The sequence below is a fragment of the Caretta caretta genome, chromosome 2 (genome assembly GCF_965140235.1).
Source record: "Caretta caretta isolate rCarCar2 chromosome 2, rCarCar1.hap1, whole genome shotgun sequence".
NCBI lineage: Eukaryota > Metazoa > Chordata > Testudines > Cheloniidae > Caretta > Caretta caretta.
The window spans coordinates 198,351,009-198,375,884 of NC_134207.1; the positions used below are offsets into that span (position 1 = coordinate 198,351,009).

The 24,876-nt window shown below is 39.1% G+C and overlaps 2 protein-coding genes across 14 annotated transcripts in view; both read right to left on the reverse strand.

The window, feature by feature from the left end:
* The window catches only part of LOC125631630 (myb/SANT-like DNA-binding domain-containing protein 7), a 115,980-nt gene that overhangs the window by 67,473 nt on the left and 23,631 nt on the right, over positions 1-24,876 (reverse strand). The gene's annotated exons all lie outside the window — the stretch shown is intronic.
* The window catches only part of LRRC3B (leucine rich repeat containing 3B), a 91,129-nt gene that overhangs the window by 21,540 nt on the left and 44,713 nt on the right, over positions 1-24,876 (reverse strand). For 9 of the 13 annotated variants that reach the window (XM_048838606.2, XM_048838598.2, XM_048838601.2 and 6 more), the window contains one exon: positions 8,172-9,789. In XM_048838606.2, coding sequence (XP_048694563.1) covers positions 8,847-9,626 — 780 coding nt within the window. In that variant the 5' untranslated portion in view covers positions 9,627-9,789 and the 3' untranslated portion in view covers positions 8,172-8,846. Of the gene's footprint in view, positions 1-8,171; positions 9,790-12,665; positions 12,818-21,407; positions 21,456-24,876 lie in introns of all 13 variants that reach the window. The other 4 variants (XM_075125737.1, XM_048838605.2, XM_048838603.2 and 1 more) reach the window with 3 other exon arrangements.

A 24,876-nucleotide genomic window follows, 5' to 3' on the forward strand; every position in this document is an offset into this window, starting at 1 on the left:
CACCAAAAGATCTGCTGCTGCTTCGGGGGAGAGAATGAGGCACAACTGTTTCACTTCTGTTTCTACCAGGAGACACCTCTCCTCACTAACAGTCTGGTTTGGGAAGTGAATTCCTTTTCCACCTGTCAAAAACATTAGGGAGAAGGGGTGGGCTGGGGTGGAATTAAATTTAAAACCACCACAAAGCCTCTCACTCTGGCAAGAATCTAAGCCTGTACCACCATGCCTCCTTTCAGCAGTATCAGTGCCTCGGCAGCACCGGTCAATTAACCTGCCCCTTCACAGGCTCTCAGGTGAGGGGCAGGAAATCAATAACCAGTTATCCTAGCATTCAGAATTAGTGTCTCTCTAATTATTATGATTATCATCATCACATCCAACTGCAAGTTGCACAGTAAAGTTGAGCTGCAAATCAAGTTATCAGAATTCCATCCACTTCAGTAATATATGCTGTATGGTCCCCTCAGCCAGGGAGGGACTCGGTCAGCACATGCCACCTAGTAACTCTCTCCACACACCACTTGCAGGTTGTGTTAGCCAACTGTGGAGTGACAGCCCCATCTCTGCTTGTGACCTCACGGCCACCATGGAACTCAGCTGGAGCAAACCGATAAGGGAGTATTTGCATAAAGCCATTTTTACAGTACAGTTTTCCAGAATTTTTCTTTTTGTTATTATTTTAGAGCATCTAAGGTGGGGGCTGGAATCTTTCAAAAAAAAAAAAAAAGAAGGACTGAGCCAAATGGAATCCACTTTTATCCAGAAAACACACTGAGCTAAATCAAAATGCCTCTTGGCTCTACTGGAGAGACAACAGCACACAGCTTGTAGGGGGTTATGTCTGAAGCAGAGATTTCCCATACATGTCAACATTTAGATTTGATCAGGAGGCAAAAATATTTTTAATTTAAAAAATTATTGAGTCCAAAGATCCCTCTGCCAGATAATTTTTTAAAAATGCCCTGTGCTATTTCCTGCAAAGTAGCAGATTTAAAAACATTGAACTCCACTCCCCACAGATTTTATACTATAGAAGTGAGAGTGTAGTTGGTATTTAGCCATTTCTGTACAAAAACAACTTGTCAGTGGCAACAAATTATGTTGTTATAATAAACGTACACAGTATGAGCCTACACTATAGTATCCCAAATGAACTGATGTAGCTGTCATTATTACACAGAAAAAATAATCCACATAGAAAATAATCACCAGCATTAAAAAAAAGTCCTTACACTGTCATGCCCCTCAGAGGTGGAAGGTGGTTACAAAATTTAGAGGAAAGAAAAATTAGGCCTCTGAAGAACCCCTCCCTTCTCCAGTAACAACCGTCCTGAAGCTACAAGTAAGCCACATTTTTAAACAACTGAGCAACACTGTTCCCTTAATTCTCATGTTAAATTAAGCTTCAAAGCCCCCCACTTTCCTCACTCACTGAAGTAGAGTCTTGATGGGTCTCTTCCTGTACAAATGGCAACTTCTCCTTTCTTTAGTCAGTTTTTTATGTTGGGTTAAATACTGTTAGAAATACCAATTTAGTAATTTTGTGAACAAGATGGAATTTATGAATTAAAAAAAATGGGGGTAAAATCCTGCCTAATGAAAGTCCGTGGGAGTTTTGCTGTGACTTCAATGGGGCCAGGATTTCACCCCATGAGTTTTCCTTTACAAGACACTTTTAGTCAAAAAAGCGATTATGTAAAAACAGCATTTTCTTTACTGCACAGATCTGCTCCTTCCTTTTGTGTTTCTTTTCAGTAAAATAACAGTTGTGACTCAAATTTTTAGCAAGACTGGCAGCATCTGGCCTATACAGCTACTGAAGAGTGACCTGGATACTTTTCCTTGCCAGCTAAATTGTAATTGCAATATTTTTGTGTGTTAGGCAGAGAAAGTCCTGCTTTATTTTTAGATTTTAAGCAGAGATTGCTGTGCTGGAAGTTAAAAGAAATCACCCTTTTATTTGTAACAAGACTAAATTAAATACAGAATCAACTAAAGGCATATCAATATGAGATTATATGTACAAAAATCGCTTTTCAAAGCACAGTTTAACTTAATTTTCATAGGTTTGGGTGGGGTTTTACAAACAATGAGCGAGAGCCTCAGCTGATATAAAAATCATTGTAGCTCCAGGACCTATCGCACGGAGCTTGAGCTGTACATACTGGAAAAAACCTGAAGATTTGTTTATTCATTTATTTGGGGGGGGGGGCAGAGATAAAAAAAGTGTATGATTCCAGTGTGCAAGAATTAAGGCACTTGACAATTGCCAAGGAGGCTTTCTGCTATTAAAATCATATCTAGTTATAGTCTGTCTACATTGTGTAGTACATATTTATAAATAACAGTGGAGCTGAATAATATATCAATTCTGTGTCGGCAGACCGTTCCCTTTTTCTCTCCAAAAAGGGATAATATATGTTTTAGGATCCAATATTCTGCTTGGCAACACAGTAATATAAATATGGCAGAAAATTGGTTCCTAGATAACTCCACTGAAGTCAACAGAATTACACCAGGGTTGAATTTGGTCCAGCATATATAAAAGGAATACAGATGGTGAGTCTTATGAAAGACATGTCCTATTTCAATGTGTTTTTGTATTTTGCTGCTACAGCATATAATTTTATCTGTTCTCTTCAGATTCATTATTTGAATTTCCCCCTCTCATTGGAGGCTGTTTCTGCAGTCTACGCAGAGAGTTGGTAGCAGTGAGGGGGCGAGAATGGAACCTTTGAATAGTCTGGAGTTTTTGCAAAACATTTTCTGAAGAAAGGGCCTGTCTACACTACTGGCTGGATCAATGAGCTGTGATCGATCCAGTGGGGGTCTAGTATAGACGCAATAAATCGACTGCCGATCGCTCTAGCGTAGACTCCAGTACTCCACCTCAACGAAAAGCACAAGGGGAATTGATGGGAGAGCGTCTCCCGTCGACTCACTGCAGTGAAGACACTGCGGTAAGTAGATCTAAGTACGTTGACTTCAGCTACATTAATCATGGAGCTGAAGTTGCGTAACTTAGATTGATCCCACCTCCCGTAGTGTAGACCAGCCCAAAGAAACCAGTAACATCTAAACCCAACAGGATTTGTGCAAATTAACACCATTCCACTCCCTAAAAGCCTTTTTTCTTGAAAATCCATTGAAGAGTCAATTTCATTAGCTCAACAGATAGCAGATTAATCTTTTGGCCAAAGAGCAAAACTTAGAATACCTAACAATTCTCTAGTGGACAAGGTGGATGAGCTGATATTTTATTGGACCAACTTCTGTTGGTGAGAGACACAAGCTTCCAAGCCATACAGGGCTCTTATTCAGGTCTGGGAAAGGAACTCTCAGCATCAAAGCAAAATGCAAAGACTGTTTAGCATAATTACTTAGCACATATTGTAAGAGGCCATTCAAGGTAGAGTGGCCTGTCAACACCTCTGCAGTCACAGGACAAAAAGAAGGGGTTAGTGGGTTATATATTGTTGTAATAAGCTATAAATCTAGTGTGTCTGTTCAGTCCATTTAGCTGTAACACTTGAGTTCCTTCAGGTCTGGGAAGAAGAGTCCTGTGTAGCTTGAAAGCCTCTCTCTCTAAGGTGCCACTAGTACTCCTTTTCTTTTTGAGAATACAGATTAACACGGCTGCTACTCTGAAATCTCTCATCAATAGCAATTGGTCCAGTAAAAGATTTTACCTCACTCACCTTGTCTCGCTAATATCCTGGGACCACCATGGCTACAACTACACTGCATATAAAAAAATCTTTAACTTTCCAAAACTGTTCCATTAAAGAGTACCTAAAATTTAATAGACCAAATACTGGGACTTGCTGAGTCCACCGGAGTAGCAGGTACACAGCATTTGGCCCATGAAGAACACACAAAAAGCCATTCTTACCCACTTTCTGAACACATTAAAAAGAACTAGAAGTTCTTTTCTTCATTTGGAATGCAATTACCTATTTCCAACTTCAGTTTATTTTATAGATTACTTTCTTTTGTATAGCAACCCAGACAAAGAGAGAGTTAATAAACCCACACAAAAGGTGTAAAACAAGCTTGAGCATTCCATAGATTTTAAAACACGATACATGTGCTTTAACAGAAATAACTGATGTCCTCATAATTCTAAGGGAGGTTACTGTTTTGGTTTTTTTAATTCATTTTTTGTCCCTTAACTCTTGCTTTTCTAAAGCACCTGTTTGTAAATACTTAATCCCTAAGGCCACAAAACATTCCATGCTCAGTAAAAGTGAACCTATATGGATTCTTAGACAAATATTGTTTTATTATGACAGCAGAAATGCATTCCGGTTCATTTGTTCAATTTGAAAAGATAAAAACATCATGTTTTGAAAGATTACGGCCCTTCAAATGTTTAATTTATACAGTATTAAAGGCTGAGACTATCTATATGACGGTCTTATTTTTCATTAACATTTATCAGTAAAACCACCTAAAACACCCCCATCAGTCCGATATGTAGTAGGACATGCGCTATCCACACATTCACTCATATTGCATGTCCTTTAAACACCATGGCCAAAATTTTCAAACTTTGGGTGAATTCAGTGACATTTACATTGCAAAAAAACAGGCCATTTTTATTTAAGCTCCTAAATATAGCTTTAGGAGCCAAACTTTACATACTCGTGTCTGAAAATGTTTGCCATTTCTATCAGGATGGATTGATTTAGATCAAAGTAATTTAAATGAGCAAGCAGGAATCCTTGATATAAATAACCAATTTTAATCTTCTTTTGCAGTTATAGTTTTTAGTTATTTTCCTAAAGAAATATTGATTCTCTTTGGCTGGTTGAATGATCAACCGTTAAAACATGTTGATCTTCAACTAAAGATAGTCTTTATATTAACTATGGTACTTCTTTGTAGCTAACCAGAAGTATACTGTTTATATATATATAAACAGTTAATATATTATATATTATTATATAATATAATATATATATTATTAATATATATATATTAACAGTTATATGCCTTAACATACATTTATTCAGATTTGAAATTTTTACATTTTTATCATATCATTGAATGAAGAATTATGCATTTCTCATTTACTATGAGTAATTTTTTTACTCATGATTTGTATCAAGCTGCATTTGGATGAAAATTGGAATTCAATAAAAATAGTATTTTAAAATGGTTTTCATTTGTTAAATAAAAACTACATAAGAAAAAATCAGTCTATCCAAATAATGATTTGTGTCTAAAACTAACTGATTTATTAAACAAAAGTATTATCTGTAGTTAGTGAAGAGAACGGATTGTTTCTGGTCATCATGTCCTTCATGATTTTAGAACTAGTATATCTCATCCTCTCAGACTTTGTTTTATTCATAGATTGGAAGAGTAAAACAAGGTTTCCGGCCTTTTCAAATCCCAATGTGTTTCTCAACTTTCAATGAACTAGTCACTGAAGTGATCTAGTTCAATAAACTAAAATGAAGATAATATTCTCTGTACCTGCAAAAGAGTCTACTGCTGTCAAATCTGGTCCAGCACTTGAGCAAACTCTGGCTTCAGGTGCTTATCCAGTGACTTCTATCAGCTCAGTGGTTTGACTATCCTTAAAACTGGCAGCAGACATGTATTGCTTGAATGTTTTTATTAAATGTAAATATTAATATATAATAGTAAGTTTAGAACTTAATATAGGTGGTCATAATTTCAAATATAATTTTTAATGGGTTACTTTTTAAAAGAAAAACATTTTAATTAAATTAAACATCCAATTACATTAAAAATCCGAATTTTTTTAAATCATTAATTTTTATCCATGGCACTGGATTTTATTGGTACCATGCTGTAAATTAGAGAGAAAAATCAGTATTGTATTTGGAATTATCACAGGATCTCTGCTTCCGTATTATATTAAAATTAGGGTTGTCAAGCGATTAAAAAAAATCATGATTAATTGCACTGTTAAACAATATTTTTGGATGTTTTCTACATTTTCAAATATATTATTTCAATTACAACACAGAATACAAAGTGTACAGTTCTCACTTTATGTTTATTTTTATTACAAATATTTGCATTGTAAAAAATAGTAGTTTTCAATTCACCTAATATAAGTACTCTAGTGAAATTTCTTTATCATGAAAGTTGATTTTACAAATGTAGGATTACGTACAAAAAACCTGCATTCAAAAATAAAACAATGTAAAACTTTAGAGCCTACAAGTCCACTCAGTCCTACGTCTTGTTCTGCCAATCGCTCAGAAAAACAAGTTTGTTTACATTTACAGGAGATAATGTGGCCTGCTTCTTGTTTATAGGGTCACCTGAAAGTGAGAACAGGCATTTGCATGGCACTATTACAGCCCGCGTTGCAAGATATTTACACGCCAGATGTGCTAAAGATTCACGTCCCTTGATGCTTCAACCACCATTCCAGAGGACATGCGTCCATGCTGATGAGGAGTTCTGCTCAATAACTATCCAAAGCAGTGCAGACCGATATATGTTCATTTTCATTATCATGAGTCAGATACCACCAGCAAAAGCTTGATTTTCCTTTTTTTTGGTGGTTTGCGTTCTGTATTTTCCATATCAGAGAGTGTTGTTCTTTTAATATTTCTGAAAGCATGCTCCACACCTCATCCCTCTCAGATTTTGGAAGGCACCTCAGATTCTTAAATCTTCGGTTGAGTGCTATAGCCTTCTTTAGAAATTTCACATTGGTATCTTATTTGCATTTTGTCAAATTTGCAGTGAAAGTGTTCTTAAAACGAACAACATGTGCTGGGTCATCATCCAAGACTGCTATAACATAAAATATATGGCAGAATGTGGGTAAAACAGAGCTGGAGACATACAATTACCCCCCAAGGAGTTCAATCACTAATTTAATTAATGCATTTTTTTTTTAGAAAAAAAGCGTCATCAGCATTGAAGCATGTCCTCTATAATGCTGGCCGAAGCATGAAGAGGCATATGAATCTTTAGCGGATCTGACATGTAAATATCTTGTGACGCCGGCTACAAGAGTGTCATGCAAATACCTGTTCTCACTTTCAGGTGACATCATAATTAAGAAGTGGGCAGCATTATCTCCGTAAACGTAAACAAACTTGTTTCTCTTAGTGATTGGCTGGACAAGAAGTAGGACTGAGTGGACTTGTAGGCTCTAAAGTTTTACATTGTTTTATTTTTGAGTGCAGTTATGCAACAAAAAAACTACATCTGTAAGTTCAACTTTCATGATAAAGAGATTGCTCTTTCGTACTTGTATGAGGTGAACTGAAAAATACTATTTCTTTTATTTTTTACAGGCAAATATTTGTAATCAAAAATATAAGTGAGCACCGTACACTTCGTATTCTGTGTTGTAATTGAAATAGATATATTTGAAAATGTAGAGAAAATTCAAAAATATTTAATAAATTTCAATTGGTATTCTATTGTTTAACAGTGCGATTAATCGCAATTAATTTTTTTTGAGTTAATCGCGTGAGTTAACTGCGATTAATTGACAGCCCTAATTAAAATATGGTATGTCCTGCATATTATTACAATTGTGTACAAACTGCATACTGTGTTTTGGGGTGGTTGTAGCTGGTAAATGCACTATTTTTTTCCAACTATTAGTGAGAAAGTCTGCAGACCTCTACAAGTTAGTAAGTGGATGTAAGGTTTGGATTACTTCTCCAGGCACACTGCCTTAGATTTTCTGGCTGGACGGTTGAGTGGAGCAGAGCAAAGTCTTTGTCTATACCCTATCCTGATCTGCCCGAATGCACAGAAAAGATAGTAGCAGCCCTCAGAGGCTGCTCACCCCTTTGCACCTTCATAAAATGCAGGTAGCTTATCAAAGGGAACAGGGAGCTTCTCAAAGTAACAATCTGGCTCCTGATCTGTTGCTGCTGCCACCCCTTGCTCAGGGCTTATGACAAAACCATAACTGAGTCCTTTATCTGCAGGCTTTTCAAGACAAGGACCACATCTTGTCTTTTTCACTTGGCAAAGCAACTAGAATACCTGAGGAAACAGTGCACATGCTCAATAAGGAGTATGAAAATACAGACTGCAGTGGTCACAGGTATATAAGCACATGTTTTTTCAGACTGTATTCCTGCTTACATTTAAATTCATTTGATCAATCCTTAAGGTTTGGTTTGACACTATTATTTCCATTTCTCATTGGTACTTACATATCTGTCCAATTGGCTGTGGCATCCTGAAGTGCAGGCTTCCTCACGGCTGCTGCTCCTTAGCTCAGTTGAAGTGCTATTCAGAGCACATCATATCTTCCGTTTCTTAAACCCACAGGAACTTACTGTCTACCTGCTCTCCCCACCTCCATTCCCCTTTCCTTTTGAAAGGGGAACAACAAAAGGGCTACTATTCATCAGCTCTTCATTTGATTTCCTCCGAGTAAATCAAGAGCAGCCCCTGGCTGTGAACTGGAGTTCCCGAGATTTTATGAGTGTTATGACTCACAGTATTACTGCTATTTTTAATCTTATTAATATTGACAAACCAAACAGGTTTAGTCACTAGACAGATTTCTGATCAATAAATTACTCTGTTTAACATGGTTCAAAGTTAAGCTTTTATTCGGTTTTAAATTAAAAAAATAAATTTTGTTATTAAATGGGTCTAACTAATGTTTACATATTAGTTTACTTACTTTAGAATACCACCAGAGAAGCAATTAAGCTATACTACCCAAACAAAAACCTTTGTTAGAAAGATCAACAGTGGCATAATTCAGTTAAACTGAAAAAAAAAGTCTTAAATGTTTACAATGAATGTTAGAAGTAAACCTCTGGTTTTAGTGCCATCCAAATCTAATTGCCATCTCAAAGTCAGTTGTATTCAGGATACTATACCACAGTGCTAATGTCATCAGCTTCTTCTGGTTTCTTTTGCCTGCTTGGCAGGGATTTCAAGTACTCAAGGTGTCTTCTTGCATCCTCTTGATTTTGCCGAACATAATAAACAACATAGGATATCACCATGGTGAACCAGCCAAACATGGTGACTAGCATGGCATAATCAGTAGTCTTTTTAGGAAGGTTACAAAGATCTGCATCATTGGCAGCATTGAGGAACGGTCTCCCAGCATGTTCATCTAACACAGAAGTCTTACAGATGACATTGTTGGCTGTTTCATGGTTGGATGCCATGCTCCTCAGGACCTGCTGCAGAGTACAGTCACAGTGCCAAGGATTGTTTGCAATTCTGGCTCTGGCCTTTAAGTTATTGAAAGCATTTTTGTGCACACTTTGAATCCGGTTGTCAGACAAGTCCAAAGTCTGCAAGGTTTCTGCCACTCCTTTAAAGGCATGTTCATCTATAAATTCAATACCATTTTTGGATAAATTGAGAACTCTCAGTTGATGCAAGTCCTTAAAAATTTCATTTGGGATTGACGTTATCTGATTGGAGTCCAAATAAAGTAAGACTGTTTCAGGAGGAAGATCTCTGGGTATTTCCTTGAGATTTGCATTGCTACAACTGACATTTAAACCTCCAGAATGAGAACAAAGGCAGCCTTTTGGGCACATACTGGCAGAATGAAAGCACAGTATCATGAGGACAAAACTTTGTAAGAGTAGACACATGGAGAGGGAACGAGTTAACCACAGGTCTACCAAATGCATGCTGGGATGTCAGCATAATCACACGACCATTTCTCATTTACCCAACAGTGGTGGTAAAGGATTCTGTACAGCCAAAGCGTAGCTTCATTTTCTTCAGCAGAATTAGCAAAAATGGACTAACAAGTGGACTTCCTCATGGTCAGTGTTCTTCTTAAAAATAAACCTAAGGAGAGAAAAAAAGGTTCCTTAGATCGTACAATACAATCCAGATTAGTTCATTTAAAAGGAAATAAATGTAATTTAACTGAAAAGTATTGCACAATGGTCTATTATCCCATCAGCGCACAGGGGATTTACTCATCTAACTCCTATTAGCATTAATCTGAGCTTAGTACTAAAATTGCAGCACATCTTTAAAAAGATAGGCCACAATAGTTCTGAAATGCAGAGGTTTGGGTTTAATATCAGACAATTATTACAACAGTAGTTTGTTTTTATCACAGACTTACTAAAATAACAGCCATAAAATGTATTTACATTTTCTAAGTTACAATAGAAGGCACATTAATAGGATTTACAGTTGAACACCAGCAACAGTGACAAATAAGGCCAATATTTTTGTGGTTAATGACCTCAAAACGAAATACTTCCTATTTTAAGTCCAAATTAGAGAATTACATTGACGAAACATTTTTCTGACTGAATGCACTCATTATAAAAACAACCAAGACAAATACTGCTGGAAGGCACAGCACAAATCCATATACCATGTGTGTATTTCCCCCCTCAATTCCTTTTTTTGCTTCTGAATGTTTTGAGTCTTCTAGTTCATGAAATGTTGCTAGATATTTCTGGAGAGTTCTAAAGAAATAAATTTCATCTTCCATTTTCTGTCTAAAAAGATTTATTGTCTATAAGTAACATACAGAAAACAGAAATAAAACAAAATACAAACAAAGGAAACAGTACCATGTCTGTGCAATGACCAAAAACTCACTCGAGGTATACTATATCCCAATGGAAGATAAGAAAATGATTAATATCTCTTAAGCCATCTTCAGAGGGAAAAAGATGCAAATATGCAGAAGCATATTTCTTCAACAGAAACACAAATGCAGACTATGATATGTTGACCTATAAGGATTCACAGATAACCTCATTTTTTCCCTCCCATTATGCTAAACCATGAATTGCTAACCATTCCAGGCCCATTTGTTTTTATTCACACACTTTCTAGTCTTTTAGCAGCTCAGACATTTTCAAGCCTTCTGAGTTATATGTACATATACATGATTTTTAACATACAGTGGAGTCCAATGAAAACTGAAATCCCTATAGGGAGGGATTTGTGAGATTCCATGTGGAACAAAGGATATCTATATTGCAATCACTTCTGCCTGCAGTGGTGCATCCTGTAGAATCCACAAACTAACCACACTTTCCAGGATCTCACCACAGCATTGACTCTCTATATTACTGAATATTTTTAACCCAACTACAGGAGTTTTAGTTAACCACTTTGCTGCTGTTACAGTGCAGTTACATCAGGACAAAACACGCCTCCCAGTATTGGTTTGTGTGTCAGGTATGCTACATGTGAGTATTCCATTGCTGCTTCAGTAGAATGTCGGAATTTCTAAAGAATCCCACAGCGGCCTCCTGCAAAGTATATCTGCAAGACAACTAAACACATTCACTTTTGCACTGGTGAGCCAGGAGGGGGCTTGCACAAGTCGCTTGTTAACAGAGCTGGCATTTGGGCTCCATAAACAGGGATCTCAGTTTTCATTAAAAGAAAAAAAAAAGTTTCTATCCCTTTTTCTTGCTATGCTAGCCTTGAAAATGTAAAATGAAGGAAAACAAAATGTAAAAACCCCAAACAAAGAACAACACTAAGGTTGAAGAAAGCAGCAGCTGGGTTCTCAGTATTCAAAGTGAGGCTAGGCAGAACCTAAATTTCCATGCACGCACACACACGCATGTACACACACACACACCCTTCCTGTGTAAAATAAATCTATTGTGTTTGGGATGTATCCTTAAGAATCATCTTGCTAAACCTCCCTAAAAGCCTTAGATCAATCCTGTGCACAGTGCTGTGATCATGGAGGGCAGAAAACACTTATGGGCTGCAAAAAAAGTGTTTTATTAACCTGCCCAGAAGAGCTTAGTGCTGGTTACAATGTTGAGCCCTTTCTGAGGCTAAGATGGAACAGGCAGGTGGCTAACTTTGGCAGCTCCACAGTGTGGGTCTGCCACCATGCCTGTGGTGGTGGGAGCTGCTGCAAGAGGAACTCCACTAGGTTAGTTAACAACCGCATGGTCCCTGCCAGCTACTCCAGCAGCATATGAGAAGGTGGACAAGCTGCTACTGCACTGAGTAACTGCAGCCCTTCTCTCCCCACCAGAGCCTGCTTGCCCAGCCCCAGCTTGGAGCATGAAGAGTTGACACAGGCCCTGCACACTACTAAGGGAAAACTGGCTGCCCTGACCTTCCCTGCCCACCCATAAGTCAGGGCAGATCCATTTCCCCACCATATAACAGGTAGGACAGATTTATGTTCCTTCATTTTTCAGTCTAACCATTTGTTGAATTAAAATCTATACAGAAAATTCCCATCACAGCAGTGTCTGGGCTCAGATTAAATTAAACAGTGCAAGAACATTCTCCAAAAATAGGAAACAGAACCTGATTCTTAGATTATACCCCACTCTTCACGAAGAACCTCACCCTCACAGAAACAGGAGGATGCCAAAGAAAGAGAGCCCCATAAGCAGCGGGACACTAACACACACAGTCAGGGAAAATCCTGACCACAAAGCATCTGTAACCATGGCCTAGAAGTGGAAAGACTCAGGCCCCACCATGCAATATATATCCTTTTCACCGTGAACTTGTTCCTTGCTGCAAAGTATTTCTTAATAATTAAAATGACTGTTTCGCCACTCTTTCCTGTGCGGCGTACCATAAACAAGGTCACTGGTACTGATATTAGGTCACTGACCTGGCTCAGCATCACAAAGGTGATAAGCATGGTGTTGCTACCTACTGCTCACACACTGCAACTTTTTACTAATAAGTAATACTGGAATCCTTACTATAGGAATGCTCAAGCTGTTTCAAGTGGCCTGCAGGCATCTCGGTTGCTGATCTCACAGGAACATAAGTATTATCACTGTTCTCCTCACCAGGGCCTGAGGCTCAGGCAATGCATTTATTAGCCTGTATTGAAATGAGCATTCAATATATCCTGGTGGGAAAACAAAGCATAAATTGATTGTTAGCATATACCTGGATGTACAGTTACATCAGTGTTTTCCATAACATGAGTCAATATCAATAATATGGTTATGAAAGTGCAAGAATTAGCTTTATGAACTCTGAAGCATTTGATAGTTATCAATCCAATGAAAAATAATTTGTCAGACAACAGATGCATGGCACTGTATTTCTAACATGATGTTACCTGACTGCTGTTTAATGAATGTAGAATTATAATTGTAACAGTCTGCGAGCAACGCCACTTACATAGCTCTCCAAAAGCATTCCTGCTATGTCTCCATGTCTAAGATCCTGAGAGTCGTGTACAGGAAAGTAAGAAGTGGGTGACACATTTCAAAGAGAGCTCAAGTCCACCCAAGCAAACAGGTTCACAAATACCATGCTGAACTCTAAGAATGCAGATAAGCATCATGGTGCAGAATAGCAGCAAATGTTTCTACCTTCCTGCCTCCTGAACATTACTCTACAGTGACTCTGGCAGAGAAGTCCCCAACCCTACAAACTGCGACTTGAGAAATAATGTAATTGTTATTCTGAGCTCAATGGACTCTTCAGATTGCTGACAAAGGTTATGCAGGTGGCCAGTTATGACTACTATTCACGGTGCTAAGATATGCTTGTTTTAACTTTACATCCTCATCTCTTCCCTCACTAGTCCATTTCACCCACCAGTTACGTTCTTTTGTAACCTACTTTGTAAGCTCTTTGGAACAAGTACTGACTTTTTAAGTATTCTGCACAGTGTCTAGCATTATGGAGTGATGATCTCTGATTGGAGCCTATTGGTGCTACTGAAATACAAACAAACAAAGAATAATAAAAAGAGAACGCATCTAAGCCAAGTAGCCGACTGATGTAAAGGACATGAATGCTTTAGAAATGTCCTAAACTTACTAATTCATATTACGTTATTCATACAAAGAATTATCCACACATTTATGTGTTATTCAGTGTCAGCTAATAAAAGCAACAATCAACAAGAATGGTATTTCTTGAGAATTAATGACAGTCCTTAGCTGTAACTTTTTCCTCCCCATTCTCTTCTATAGAAATGCTACAAATCTAAATACTAAGATGGGTTAACTAGACTGCCTGGCACCAAATGAGGACATTGACATAATAGGTCCATCACAGAAACTTGGTGGTATGAGGATAATCAATGGGACCAGTAATACCAGGGTACAAAATATATAGGAATGACAGAATAGGTCACATTGCTGAGGGAGTGGCACTATATGTGAAAGAAGGCAAAGTCAAATAAAGTAAAAATCTTAAATTAATCAAAACTGTACCACAGAATTTCTATGGATAGAAATTCCATGCTTAAACAATAAAAGTATAGCTGTAAGAATATACTTCTGACCACCTGACCAGGATGGTGACAGTGACTGTTAAATGTTCAGGGACATTATAGAGGCTACAAAGGCAGAAAACACAATAAATGGAGGATTTCAGCTAGCCCCATATTAGCTGGGAACATGTCACCTCAGGAAGGGATGCATAGATAAAATTTCTATCCACCATTAATGACTGCTTCTTGGAGCAACTAGTCGTGGAACCCACAAGGGGAGACGCAATTCTTGACTTAGTCCTAAGTGGAGCACACCAAATGTAGTCCAAGAGGAGAACATAGCTGAACCACTCAGGAATAGCAACCATAAAGTAATTAATTTTAACATCCTTGTTGGGGGAAAAATGCCAAAGAAACCCACCTTAGCAGCATTTAATTTCAAAAAGGGGAACTAAACAAAAATGAGGAAGGTAGTTAAATAGAAATTAAAAGGAACAGTCATAAGGGTGAAATGCCTGCAAACTGCATGGAGACCATTTAAAAACACCATAATAAAGGCTCAAACAAAATGAATACCCGAAATAAAAAAGAAAAAAACAGTACAAGGATCCAAAAATGCCACCATGGCTAAACATAAAAGAGTAAAAGGGGCAATTAGAGGCAAAAAGAATCCTTTAACAGCTGGAATTCAAATCCTAGTGAGAAAAATAGACAGGAATATAAACTCAAGTATAATAAGAAAAGTATAAGGCAGGCCAAGAAATAATTTAAAGAGCAACTAGCTACGGACACAAAAACTAGCAGCAAAAAATTGTTGAAGTACATCAGAAGCAAGAAGCCTGCCAAATGATCAGTGGGGCCATTAGACATTTGAGGTGCTAAAAGAGCACTCAGGGAAGACCAGGCCATTGCAGAAAAGCTAAATGGATTATGTTCATCAGTCTTCACAGCAGAGGATGTGAGGGAGATTCCCACACCTGAACCATTCTTTTTAGGTGATGAATCTGAGGAACTGTCCTAGATTGAGGTGTCAATAGAGGACACTTTGGAACAAAATGATACATTAAACAGTAATAAGTCACCAGGACCAGATGATGGTATTACCCAAGAGTTTTGAAGAAACTAATATGAAATTTCAGAACTAATAACTGTGGTATGTAACCTATCGCTTAAATCAGCATCTGTAGCATACAACTGGAGGGTAACTAATATAACACAGATTTTTAAAAAAAAAGGCTCCAGAAATGATCCTGGCAATTATATGCCAGTAAGCCTAACTTCAGTACCAGGCAAATTGGTTGAAACTATAGTAAAGAAGAAAATTATCAGACGCATAGATGAACACGATATATTGGGGAACAGTCAACATAGCTTTTTTAAAAGGAAATAATGGCTCACTAATCTAATAGAGTTCTTTGAAGTAGTCAACAAGTATGTGGAAAAGTGTGATCCAGTCAATAAAGTGTACTTAGACTTTCAGAAAGCCTTTGACTAGGTCCCTTATCAAAGGCTTTTAAGTAAAGTAAGCACTCCTGGGATGAGAGAGAAGGTCCTCTCAAGGACCAGTAACTGGTTAAAAGACAGGAAACAAAGGATAGGAATAAATGGTCAGTTTTCACAATGGAAAGAGGTCAATACCAAGGTCCCCCAAGGATCTGTACTAGGGCCTGTGCTGTCCAACATATTCATAAATGACCTGGAAAAGGGGGTGAACAGTGAAGTGGCAAAATTTCCAGACAATACAAAATTATTCAAGATAGTTCAGTCCAAAGCTGACTGCAAAATGTTACAAAGAGGTTTCACAAAACTGGGTGACTGGGAAACAAAATGGTAGATTAAAGTCAATCTTGATAAATGCAAAGCAATGCACATTGAAAAGAATAATCCCAGCCATACATACAAATTGATGGGGTCTAAATTAGCTGTTACTTCTCAAGAAAGATCTTGGAGTCATTGTGGATAGTTCTCTGAAAACATTTGCTAAATGTGCAGTGGCAGTCAAAAAAGGTAACAATGTTAAGAACCATTAGGAAAGGGATAGATAATTAAAACAGAAAACATCATAATGCCTCCATATACATCCATGGTACTCCCACACCTTGAACACTGCACGCAGTTCTGGTCTCCCCATCTCAGAAAAAAACATTAGAATTGGAAAAAAGACAGAGAAAGGCAATGAAACAGCTTTCATGTGAGGAGAGATTAAAAAGACTGGGACTGTTCAATTTAGAAAACAGATAACCAGGAGGGAATATGAAAAAGATCTATAGTCATGAATGTATGGCAAAACTGAAAGTGAATAAGAAAGTGACCTCTGCGTATAACACAAGAACTAGAGGTCACTATGAAATTAATAGACAGCAGGCTTAAAACAAACAAAAGGAAGTACTTCACACAATGCACAGTCAACCTGTGGAACTTGTTGCCAGGGGATGTTGTGAAGGCCAAAACTACAATGTGAGCTGGTAACAGGGCTGTGATTTCAAAAATTACCAACCATCATCTCATGTCTGTTGAGATCCCTCTACAAAGTAACAGTTAAATCTAACAACTGAAACTAAAACAATCTCAAATGAAAACTCACAGCATACGTTAGAGGCAACCTAGAATCAGGAGTGCACTAAAACACTCATTTTGGTCTTGTCTCACACTTGCTAGTTCCCTAGGTGATGAGCACCTAAATTGCTGGGGCCAGGTTAATTAAAATTAATTAGAAGAGAGGAGTAAAATACACCCTTCTGGTGGGCTGGCCTGGAGAAGCAGCTTTATCTTCTACTGGAGCTCCAGAGAAGCTCTGAAGGTGAAAGGCACAGTTGGGAGGTGTTAGGGGGCTTATTCCTTCACCCACTTACTTCCCTAGTCCTTCTCGCATGAACAGAGAGCAACAATACCCGAAGTCCAAAGGTGCAAACAATTCAATGTTTATTGGGGTGAACCTCCAGCAAGCATGATTCCAGTTTCCTTCCTTAGTGTCCCCCTTCCCAGCTCTGACACCACAGAGCCTTACCTGTGTCCCTGTTCCCATTCCCCCCCTTAGCAAAACATCATTCCAATTCCCCACCCCCATTACCTGTTCCCTTCCCCCCCTTACTTCCTGATTGACTGCAGACTATATAGTAAAACTTGAGTTCTGCTTAGCTATACCTTAACCTATCATTTTACTGAAATTTAACTAACCACTCCGAACATATTGTAACATGATTATTTAACCAATTATATCCCACCACCTTAATTAGTTTACACCCAGCAAAATTAATTATACAGCAGACAGGAACAATCACAGAACCAGACAGAGATTATGCAGACAAACAATAGGGAAATGGGGACTACAGTGATAGAACAAACACAGAAATGAGGATTTCACATCCCAGCTATTGATAAGTGAGTTCTTGCCAGACAGGATGCTATCAAACTAAGTTTCCTTTTACATCTTCTAGGCGCTTCCCTTTCTCTGGAGGTGATAGGCATTATCAGAACAGGATTGTATTCCTAACAGCCCAATAGCACCTTATTTCAATGTGACTAGTTTGGAATGTGAGGATCTGATCATTCGCAGCTTAAGGCTGCCTCTGCTGCTTAGCCAAAGATCTTAAGCACAGGGCCTCAGACTGTCACAGTAAGAAAAGGACCTTACACCGGCAGACAGTGATTTTGATTCTCTTTCTTTCTTTTATACCTCTATAACTAGCTAAGTGATAAGAATACACCTAAATTCTTAGAGTATAGGCCTTTACAGGCAGGCCTGCATATCTATATCCTAACAGGAGGTGCCAAACCAAATACATTCCCTAACCACACTTCCTTCATGGCTAACCCATTTCACTGTCTGCCATGATACAAGGGATGTTTTGACTGCTTTCACATCTCCTGATGGGTCTTCTACCAGCAGGGAACTGTGCCAGGTGCTATGCTGGTGCTCTGGGACAAACCTAGCCCCCTGGGTCAGATTTTGCCTTTGTTTTACCCACGAAACGCAAATTACCTGCCACTGACCTCAGTGAGTGCAGAGTTTGGCCTTTGGAGCAGTCGTAATTATGAAAATTTGGGCTCCTTTTTTTTTCCCAAATAAACCAAAACACTTTCCACCAAAAGGAACAAGTTGAATGAGGTCACAGGAAAAGCTAGTGTATCTTCTTATCCTGCCCCCAATGCTCTCTCCAAGGAAATGGAAGATGGCAGCATCCATTTCAATCTTAGAAACTTTTCAGCAGATGTTGCACGCAGGTGAAAAGCATAAACACAGTGATATCCAAGGTGAGTCAGTTCAGATTATGAACTTATTCAGGGCCCTTTCACCCAAAACTAGAAAGATACCCACAAGGTTATTAGAGATGAAAATGCTAAACACAAAGCACTAAGTCTAAGATGTATTGTACTTAAGTCATGCCACATGCAAAGGATACTTGATATTATACTTGTGATAGACATATAATTTTTATGGATCATACTTATGGAGAGAAGTCCCATGATCCTTATATTCGTTCTGTTCTTTTTCTTCTTTTCAGTAATGTAAATGACTAAAATACTCCCCTCTACCCCATTTCTACTGAAGAGCTGGATCCTAAGCTGGTGTAAACTGGTGTAGCTCCACTGACTTCAAAGTGGCCCACAGCTTTTATTTGTTCTGACTGGGGCAGGAGTCCTGGGGGGCAGTCCACGACCCCCTCATGAGGTGAGGAGGGAACTGGTTGTTAAGATTTTGGCATCTCATCACTGCGCGTACCCATATTATCCATATCCAAAGACAGATTTTGTGGCTTCACTTTTATGTCATTACTATTCTTACAAACTATACATACTATCATATCTCTAGAAATACTATCTTGTGAGTAGTACTAGTGAGAGAACCACCACATGTAGCTAAAACTCAGAACCTGAATTCAACAGGGAAGAGCAAACAGTTCACCTTCCCCCACAAAGTGAGAAATTTACTTTACTAAAAAGAGTAAGGAAAATAGGACGAAGCGGAATTTATCCTTCTTAAACACTAGATTGTGGCTTTTAGGCCCTCAGGTGTATTGGTGGGAGCAGTACAGATTTTATTGCAAAAGTGGTAGTGACCACAGACGTGCTTATGAAGAGCCAAGAGAGGCAGAATGTCTGTGGAGGGACTCTACTAACAAAGGGTGTAGCTTACACTCCATCCTTCACCAGACTCAGATCACAAGCTGGTACACAGGACCAAGGCTCTAGCCATGTCCAGCCACAATTCCTCCAGTGTGTGTGGTGCTTTGTGTTGCCCTGTAACTCTCCTATACTCTAGGTTTGAGGGCACAAACATCTGGATTCTAGCTGCCCCCTGAGCCTGTGCACATGGAGAGGGAACATTTCCATGAACTTTCTCCCCACTCTGCTTAGGAACAGCCAGAAGCCATCCACTGATGTTTAAAAATATTGGTGAGACCAAGTACAGGTCTGAATCTAGTCCAGGCTAGTAGTGTCCAAAAATCATTACCAAATAATGACTGCTCAGAGGTTAGTGTACATGAAATAAGTTAATGATTTCAGTGCAGTTCCTTGCAGACAGAGGTGCTTATCACAAAACCTGTCAGTATGTTTTGACAGTCTTAGAAGAGGCAAAAGACCGAGATGCTACGGAGACTGCACTTCCTCTATGGTTAGGGATGATGCTTGCAAAATGGAGTTGAGGATTACTGGCAGGATATTAGAGAAAAGTTTGCATCACTGCATATTCGTGCTTTACCAGTTCTGTGCCTAGCAGACAGCAGTCTTCATAGGTATCAATCTGGCTTCTTTCACAAGCAATACATTCACTTAGAAGAAAAAAAAAGAGTTTACTATCTGAGCTGTACTATACAATTCTTAAAGTGCCTGGGTAACACATTCAGGGTAGATTTCTGAAGTAAAAACACAGCGTAAGAAATTAGAATGTGGTCTTCAGTCTGCATGGAGAGTACTGGCAACATTAGCTTTCCGTGCAGCTTTCCCTGGTGGTGGGTTCACTAGACAGCATATTATTTATTTATGCTACATAGTGTCTACAAGCCCTACTCATGTACCAGATTCCCCTTGTGCCATGCACTGTACTAACAGAACAAAGTGACGGTCCCTGTCCTCAGGAGCTTACAATCTAAATGTAAGACAAGAGACAATAGATGGATACAGATGGACAGGGGAGTACAAGGAATCAACATAATAGCCAGTGATCTCAGCACACCAGCAGCCTCACCGTTGTCAAGTCTTTGTAGGTATTAAGGCAAAGGAGAGATTTAAGGAAGGATCTGAAGGTGAATAATTAGGTCATTTTGCAGATGTTTGCAGGGAGCATCTCCCAAAGATGAGGGGCAGCATGGGAGAAAGCACAAAAGTACTTGTTTGAAAATTTAGCAAGTGGGCAATGGAGTCTGGCATCACGGGCTGCTTCTAGAGGAGCATCAACAGCGAAGGAGAGAGAAGACAGTCATGGTCAATCCCCACCCTACCTAGCTGATGGCACAAGTGCATGGCTGCCTTGGAGGCAGGTAATCAGTAGTACTACATAGGGCAATCTTGAGAGAGATGCCAAGAGTTGCTTAGAAGGTGCTAAGTGCTCTAAGCTCCCAAATGAAAGTCTATGACAGTGGAGTATTTTCAGCAGCTTGCAGGATTGAGTCCTTATGCAGTTATAAAAACATGAATAAAAGCTAACAGCAAATGAGGCAGGAGAGAAAACATTCAGGAGAGATCACTGATTCAATGAATAATAGAAATGTCATGATTAATCAGTGTGAGCCTGAACTTAAATTACATAACAGATTCATTAGGTATATCATTAGATAATGTACCCACGCCATAATATTCTCTTAATACAGGACTTGAAATGTCAATGGACATTCTCAGCTCTTCAAGACTTCCATTATAAACATCTTTTTAACACCACATACCTGTTCACTAAACATTTTTAGTTATAGAGGTATGTGTTATAGGAAACCGTTAATAGATCACAGGGTATGAATAGTATTTCTTAACAATTACGGAGTAATAAAATAGTTAAGGAGAGCCTACATGAACATTTTAAGCTATAATTACTTTCTGATAGCGAGATCACTGAATGTATTTGCTCCTGAACAGATTAACAGCTTAATCACACTGTGTGGGCAAGTGAATCAGCACTTTTAGACTGATGGGTTGGGTTCATGTTAAAAATGTATTTGACTTTTCTTCTTTTTCCTCTTGAAGTCAGAAATTAATTTTATAACTCTGAACTGACAAATAATTGTGTGAAGCAAATACAAGAAAAGCTCAGTATGGGGGAAAAAGCAATTACCTCTTTCTTCCAGGCTTTGTATGTTGCTTTTAATCTTGGAAGTGTTTTCTAGAAAACACAGATCAGAATGAGAATTGGTTTTCATAGGAGAAGCGCCATTAAAAAAAAACAAACAAACCCCAAAACCCAACTGGCCAACCAAAACAGCTGCCCAGCGTTGCTGTTAGGGATCTTTGAGTCCTGGCAAAGATCAAACAGGGCTTTATTTGATTGTTTTGCTGTCACCATCCTTTACTTTGTAAACTATTCAGCACTATCTACCTTTTCCTGAGTCTCTCCTATATCCCTTTCTTATGGTTTAGGTGGACCATAATAGGCTAATCATCCCTCTTATATCTCCCACAAGCAACACAGTCAACAGATAAACATAAGCAAGATTTCATATGCAATCTGACATAAGAATAGAAATATTACGCAAGGTGAACTTTAATACAAATTGAACTCTATCACTAAATAATTATACTTGTAAAACCTAGTTAATTACCAGGATAAATTTTTGGACACCTCAGCAATTACTCATGAAACAGACTCTAAAAACAGGTTTTCACTAGTGTTCAGTCACATCAGTAGGGTTCTTTCAGGTGACGAACAGAAATGACCAATTAACAACAATGATTATAAGCAAGTTTTCTGTTCCCAACCCAACTGCTTCGGAGGACAGTTTCATTGCTATAGTGTAGATGAGACAAACATTTTCAGTACCGCTACAGAGCTCAAGACTATGTTCCATGAGGTCTCTGTGACAGGTTCGGTCACAGAGACCTTGAGGCTGTCACCTGACGTGGTGGAATTACCTCTGAGCCCATTTTCCACTGCCAGCTTGGGACTCCAGAACCCTGTCTTGTTGAGCCAGACACGCTAGTCTGCTCCAACACAGACCCAGGTCTGGTCCGCCCTCAAAGGTGCCAGCTTTAACTGAAAAATCACTCAGCAAGTCACCTATCTCCAGCACCCAGACACCCAGCTCCCAATGGGATCTAAACCCCAAATAAATCCATTTTACTCTGTATAATCATTATACAGGGTAAACTCATAAATTGTCCACCCTCTGTAACACCAATAGAGATGTACAGCTGTTTGTTCCCCCAGATATTAATCACTTACTCTGGGTTTACTAATAAACAGAAGTGATTTTATTAAGTATAAAAAGTAGGATTTAAGTGGTTTCAAGTAACAGACAGACAGAACAAAGTAAGTTAACAAGCAAAATAAAACAAATATACAAGTCTAAGCCTAATACATGTATGAAATGAATACAGGTAAATCTCACCCTCAGAGATGTTCCAATAAGCTTCTTTCACAGACTAGACTCCTTCTTAGTCTAAGCACAATCCTTTCCCCTGGTACAGTTCTTGTTAGTTCCAGCTCAGGTGACAACTAGGGGTTTTCTCATGACTGCAGCCCCCTTTGTTTTGTTCCACCCCCTTTTGTAGCTTTGGCACAAGGCGGGAATCTTTTGTCTCTCTGGGACCCCACCCCTCCTTCTAAAAGGAAAAGCACCAGGTTTAAGATGGATTCCAGTACCAGGTGACATGGTCACATGTCCTGTGAGACCCCAAGCCTCCATTCTTGCTGGCCTGACTCACAGGAAGGCTTACACGTAAACAGAGCCATTTACAACCAATTGTTCTAGTTAATGGTAGCCATCAAGATCCTAAGCCACCATTAGTGGCCCACACTTTGCATAATTACAATAGTACCTCAGAGTAATACTTCATATTTGTAGTTTTAGATACAGTCATACAAATAGGATGAACACACTCAGTAGATTATAAGCTTTGTAATGATACCTTACAAGAGACCTTTTGCATGAAGCATATTCCAGTTACATCATATTCACCCTTATGAAACCTATTTCCATAAAACATATGGAGTGCAACGTCGCAGTCTCAATCACATTTTCTGTAACAATGTGGAAAAAGATTTTGTGCCAACAATTAAACCCTTTTCAGCAGCATTCTTTAGGTCCATCTAACCTAGAAAATTGACAAACTCCTGAAACATTTTTTTTCTAGGGTAGGTGGACCCAAATACCAGTTCCACTCTCAAAACTTGTGGCACCTTAGAGACTAACCAATTTATTTGAGCATGAGCTTTCGTGAGCTACAGCTCACTTCATCGGATGCATACCGTGGAAACTGCAGAAGACATTATATACACACAGAGACCATGAAACAATACCTCCTCCCACCCCACTGTCCTGCAGGTAATAGCTTATCTAAAGTGATCATGAAGTTGGGCCATTTCCAGCACAAATCCAGGTTTTCTCACCCTCCGCCCCCCCCCCAAACAAACTCACTCTCCTGCTGGTAATAGCCCATCCAAAGTGACCACTCTCTTCACAATGTGTATGATAATCAAGGTGGGCCATTTCCTGCACAAATCCAGGTTCTCTCACCCCCTCACCCCCCTCCAAAAACCACACACACAAACTCACTCTCCTGCTGGTAATAGCTCATCCAAAGTGACCACTCTCCCTACAATGTGCATGGTAATCAAGGTGGGCCATTTCCAGCACAAATCCAGGCTTTCTCACCCCCCCACCCCCCCGGGAACACACACACACAAACTCACTCTCCTGCTGGCAATAGCTCATCCACTCTCCAAGTTTAAATCCAAGTTTAACCAGAACGTCGGGCGGGGGGGGGGGGTAGGAAAAAACAAGGGGAAATAGGCTACATTGCATAATGACTTAGCCACTCCCACTCTCTATTTAAGCCTAAATTAATAGTATCCAATTTGCAAATGAATTCCAATTCAGCAGTTTCTCGCTGGAGTCTGGATTTGAAGTTTTTTTGTTGTAAGATAGCGACCTTCATGTCTGTGATTGCGTGACCAGAGAGACTGAAGTGTTCTCCGACTGGTTTATGAATGTTATAATTCTTGACATCTGATTTGTGTCCATTTATTCTTTTACGTAGAGACTGTCCAGTTTGACCAATGTAAATGGCAGAGGGGCATTGCTGGCACATGATGGCATATATCACATTGGTGGATGTGCAGGTGGATGAGCCTCTGATAGTGTGGCTGATGTTATTAGGCCCTGTGATGGTGTCCCCTGAATAGATATGTGGGCACAGTTGGCAACGGGCTTTGTTGCAAGGATAGGTTCCTGGGTTAGTGGTTCTGTTGTGTGGTATGTGTTTGTTGGTGAGTATTTGCTTCAGGTTGCGGGGCTGTCTGTAGGCAAGGACTGGCCTGTCTCCCAAGATTTGTGAGAGTGTTGGGTCATCCTTCAGGATAGGTTGTAGATCCTTAATAATGCGTTGGAGGGGTTTTAGTTGGGGGCTGAAGGTGACGGCTAGTGGCGTTCTGTTATTTTCTTTGTTAGGCCTGTCCTGTAGTAGGTGACTTCTGGGAACTCTTCTGGCTCTATCAATCTGTTTCTTCACTTCCGCAGGTGGGTATTGTAGTTGTAAGAAAGCTTGACAGAGATCTTGTAGGTGTTTGTCTCTGTCTGAGGGGTTGG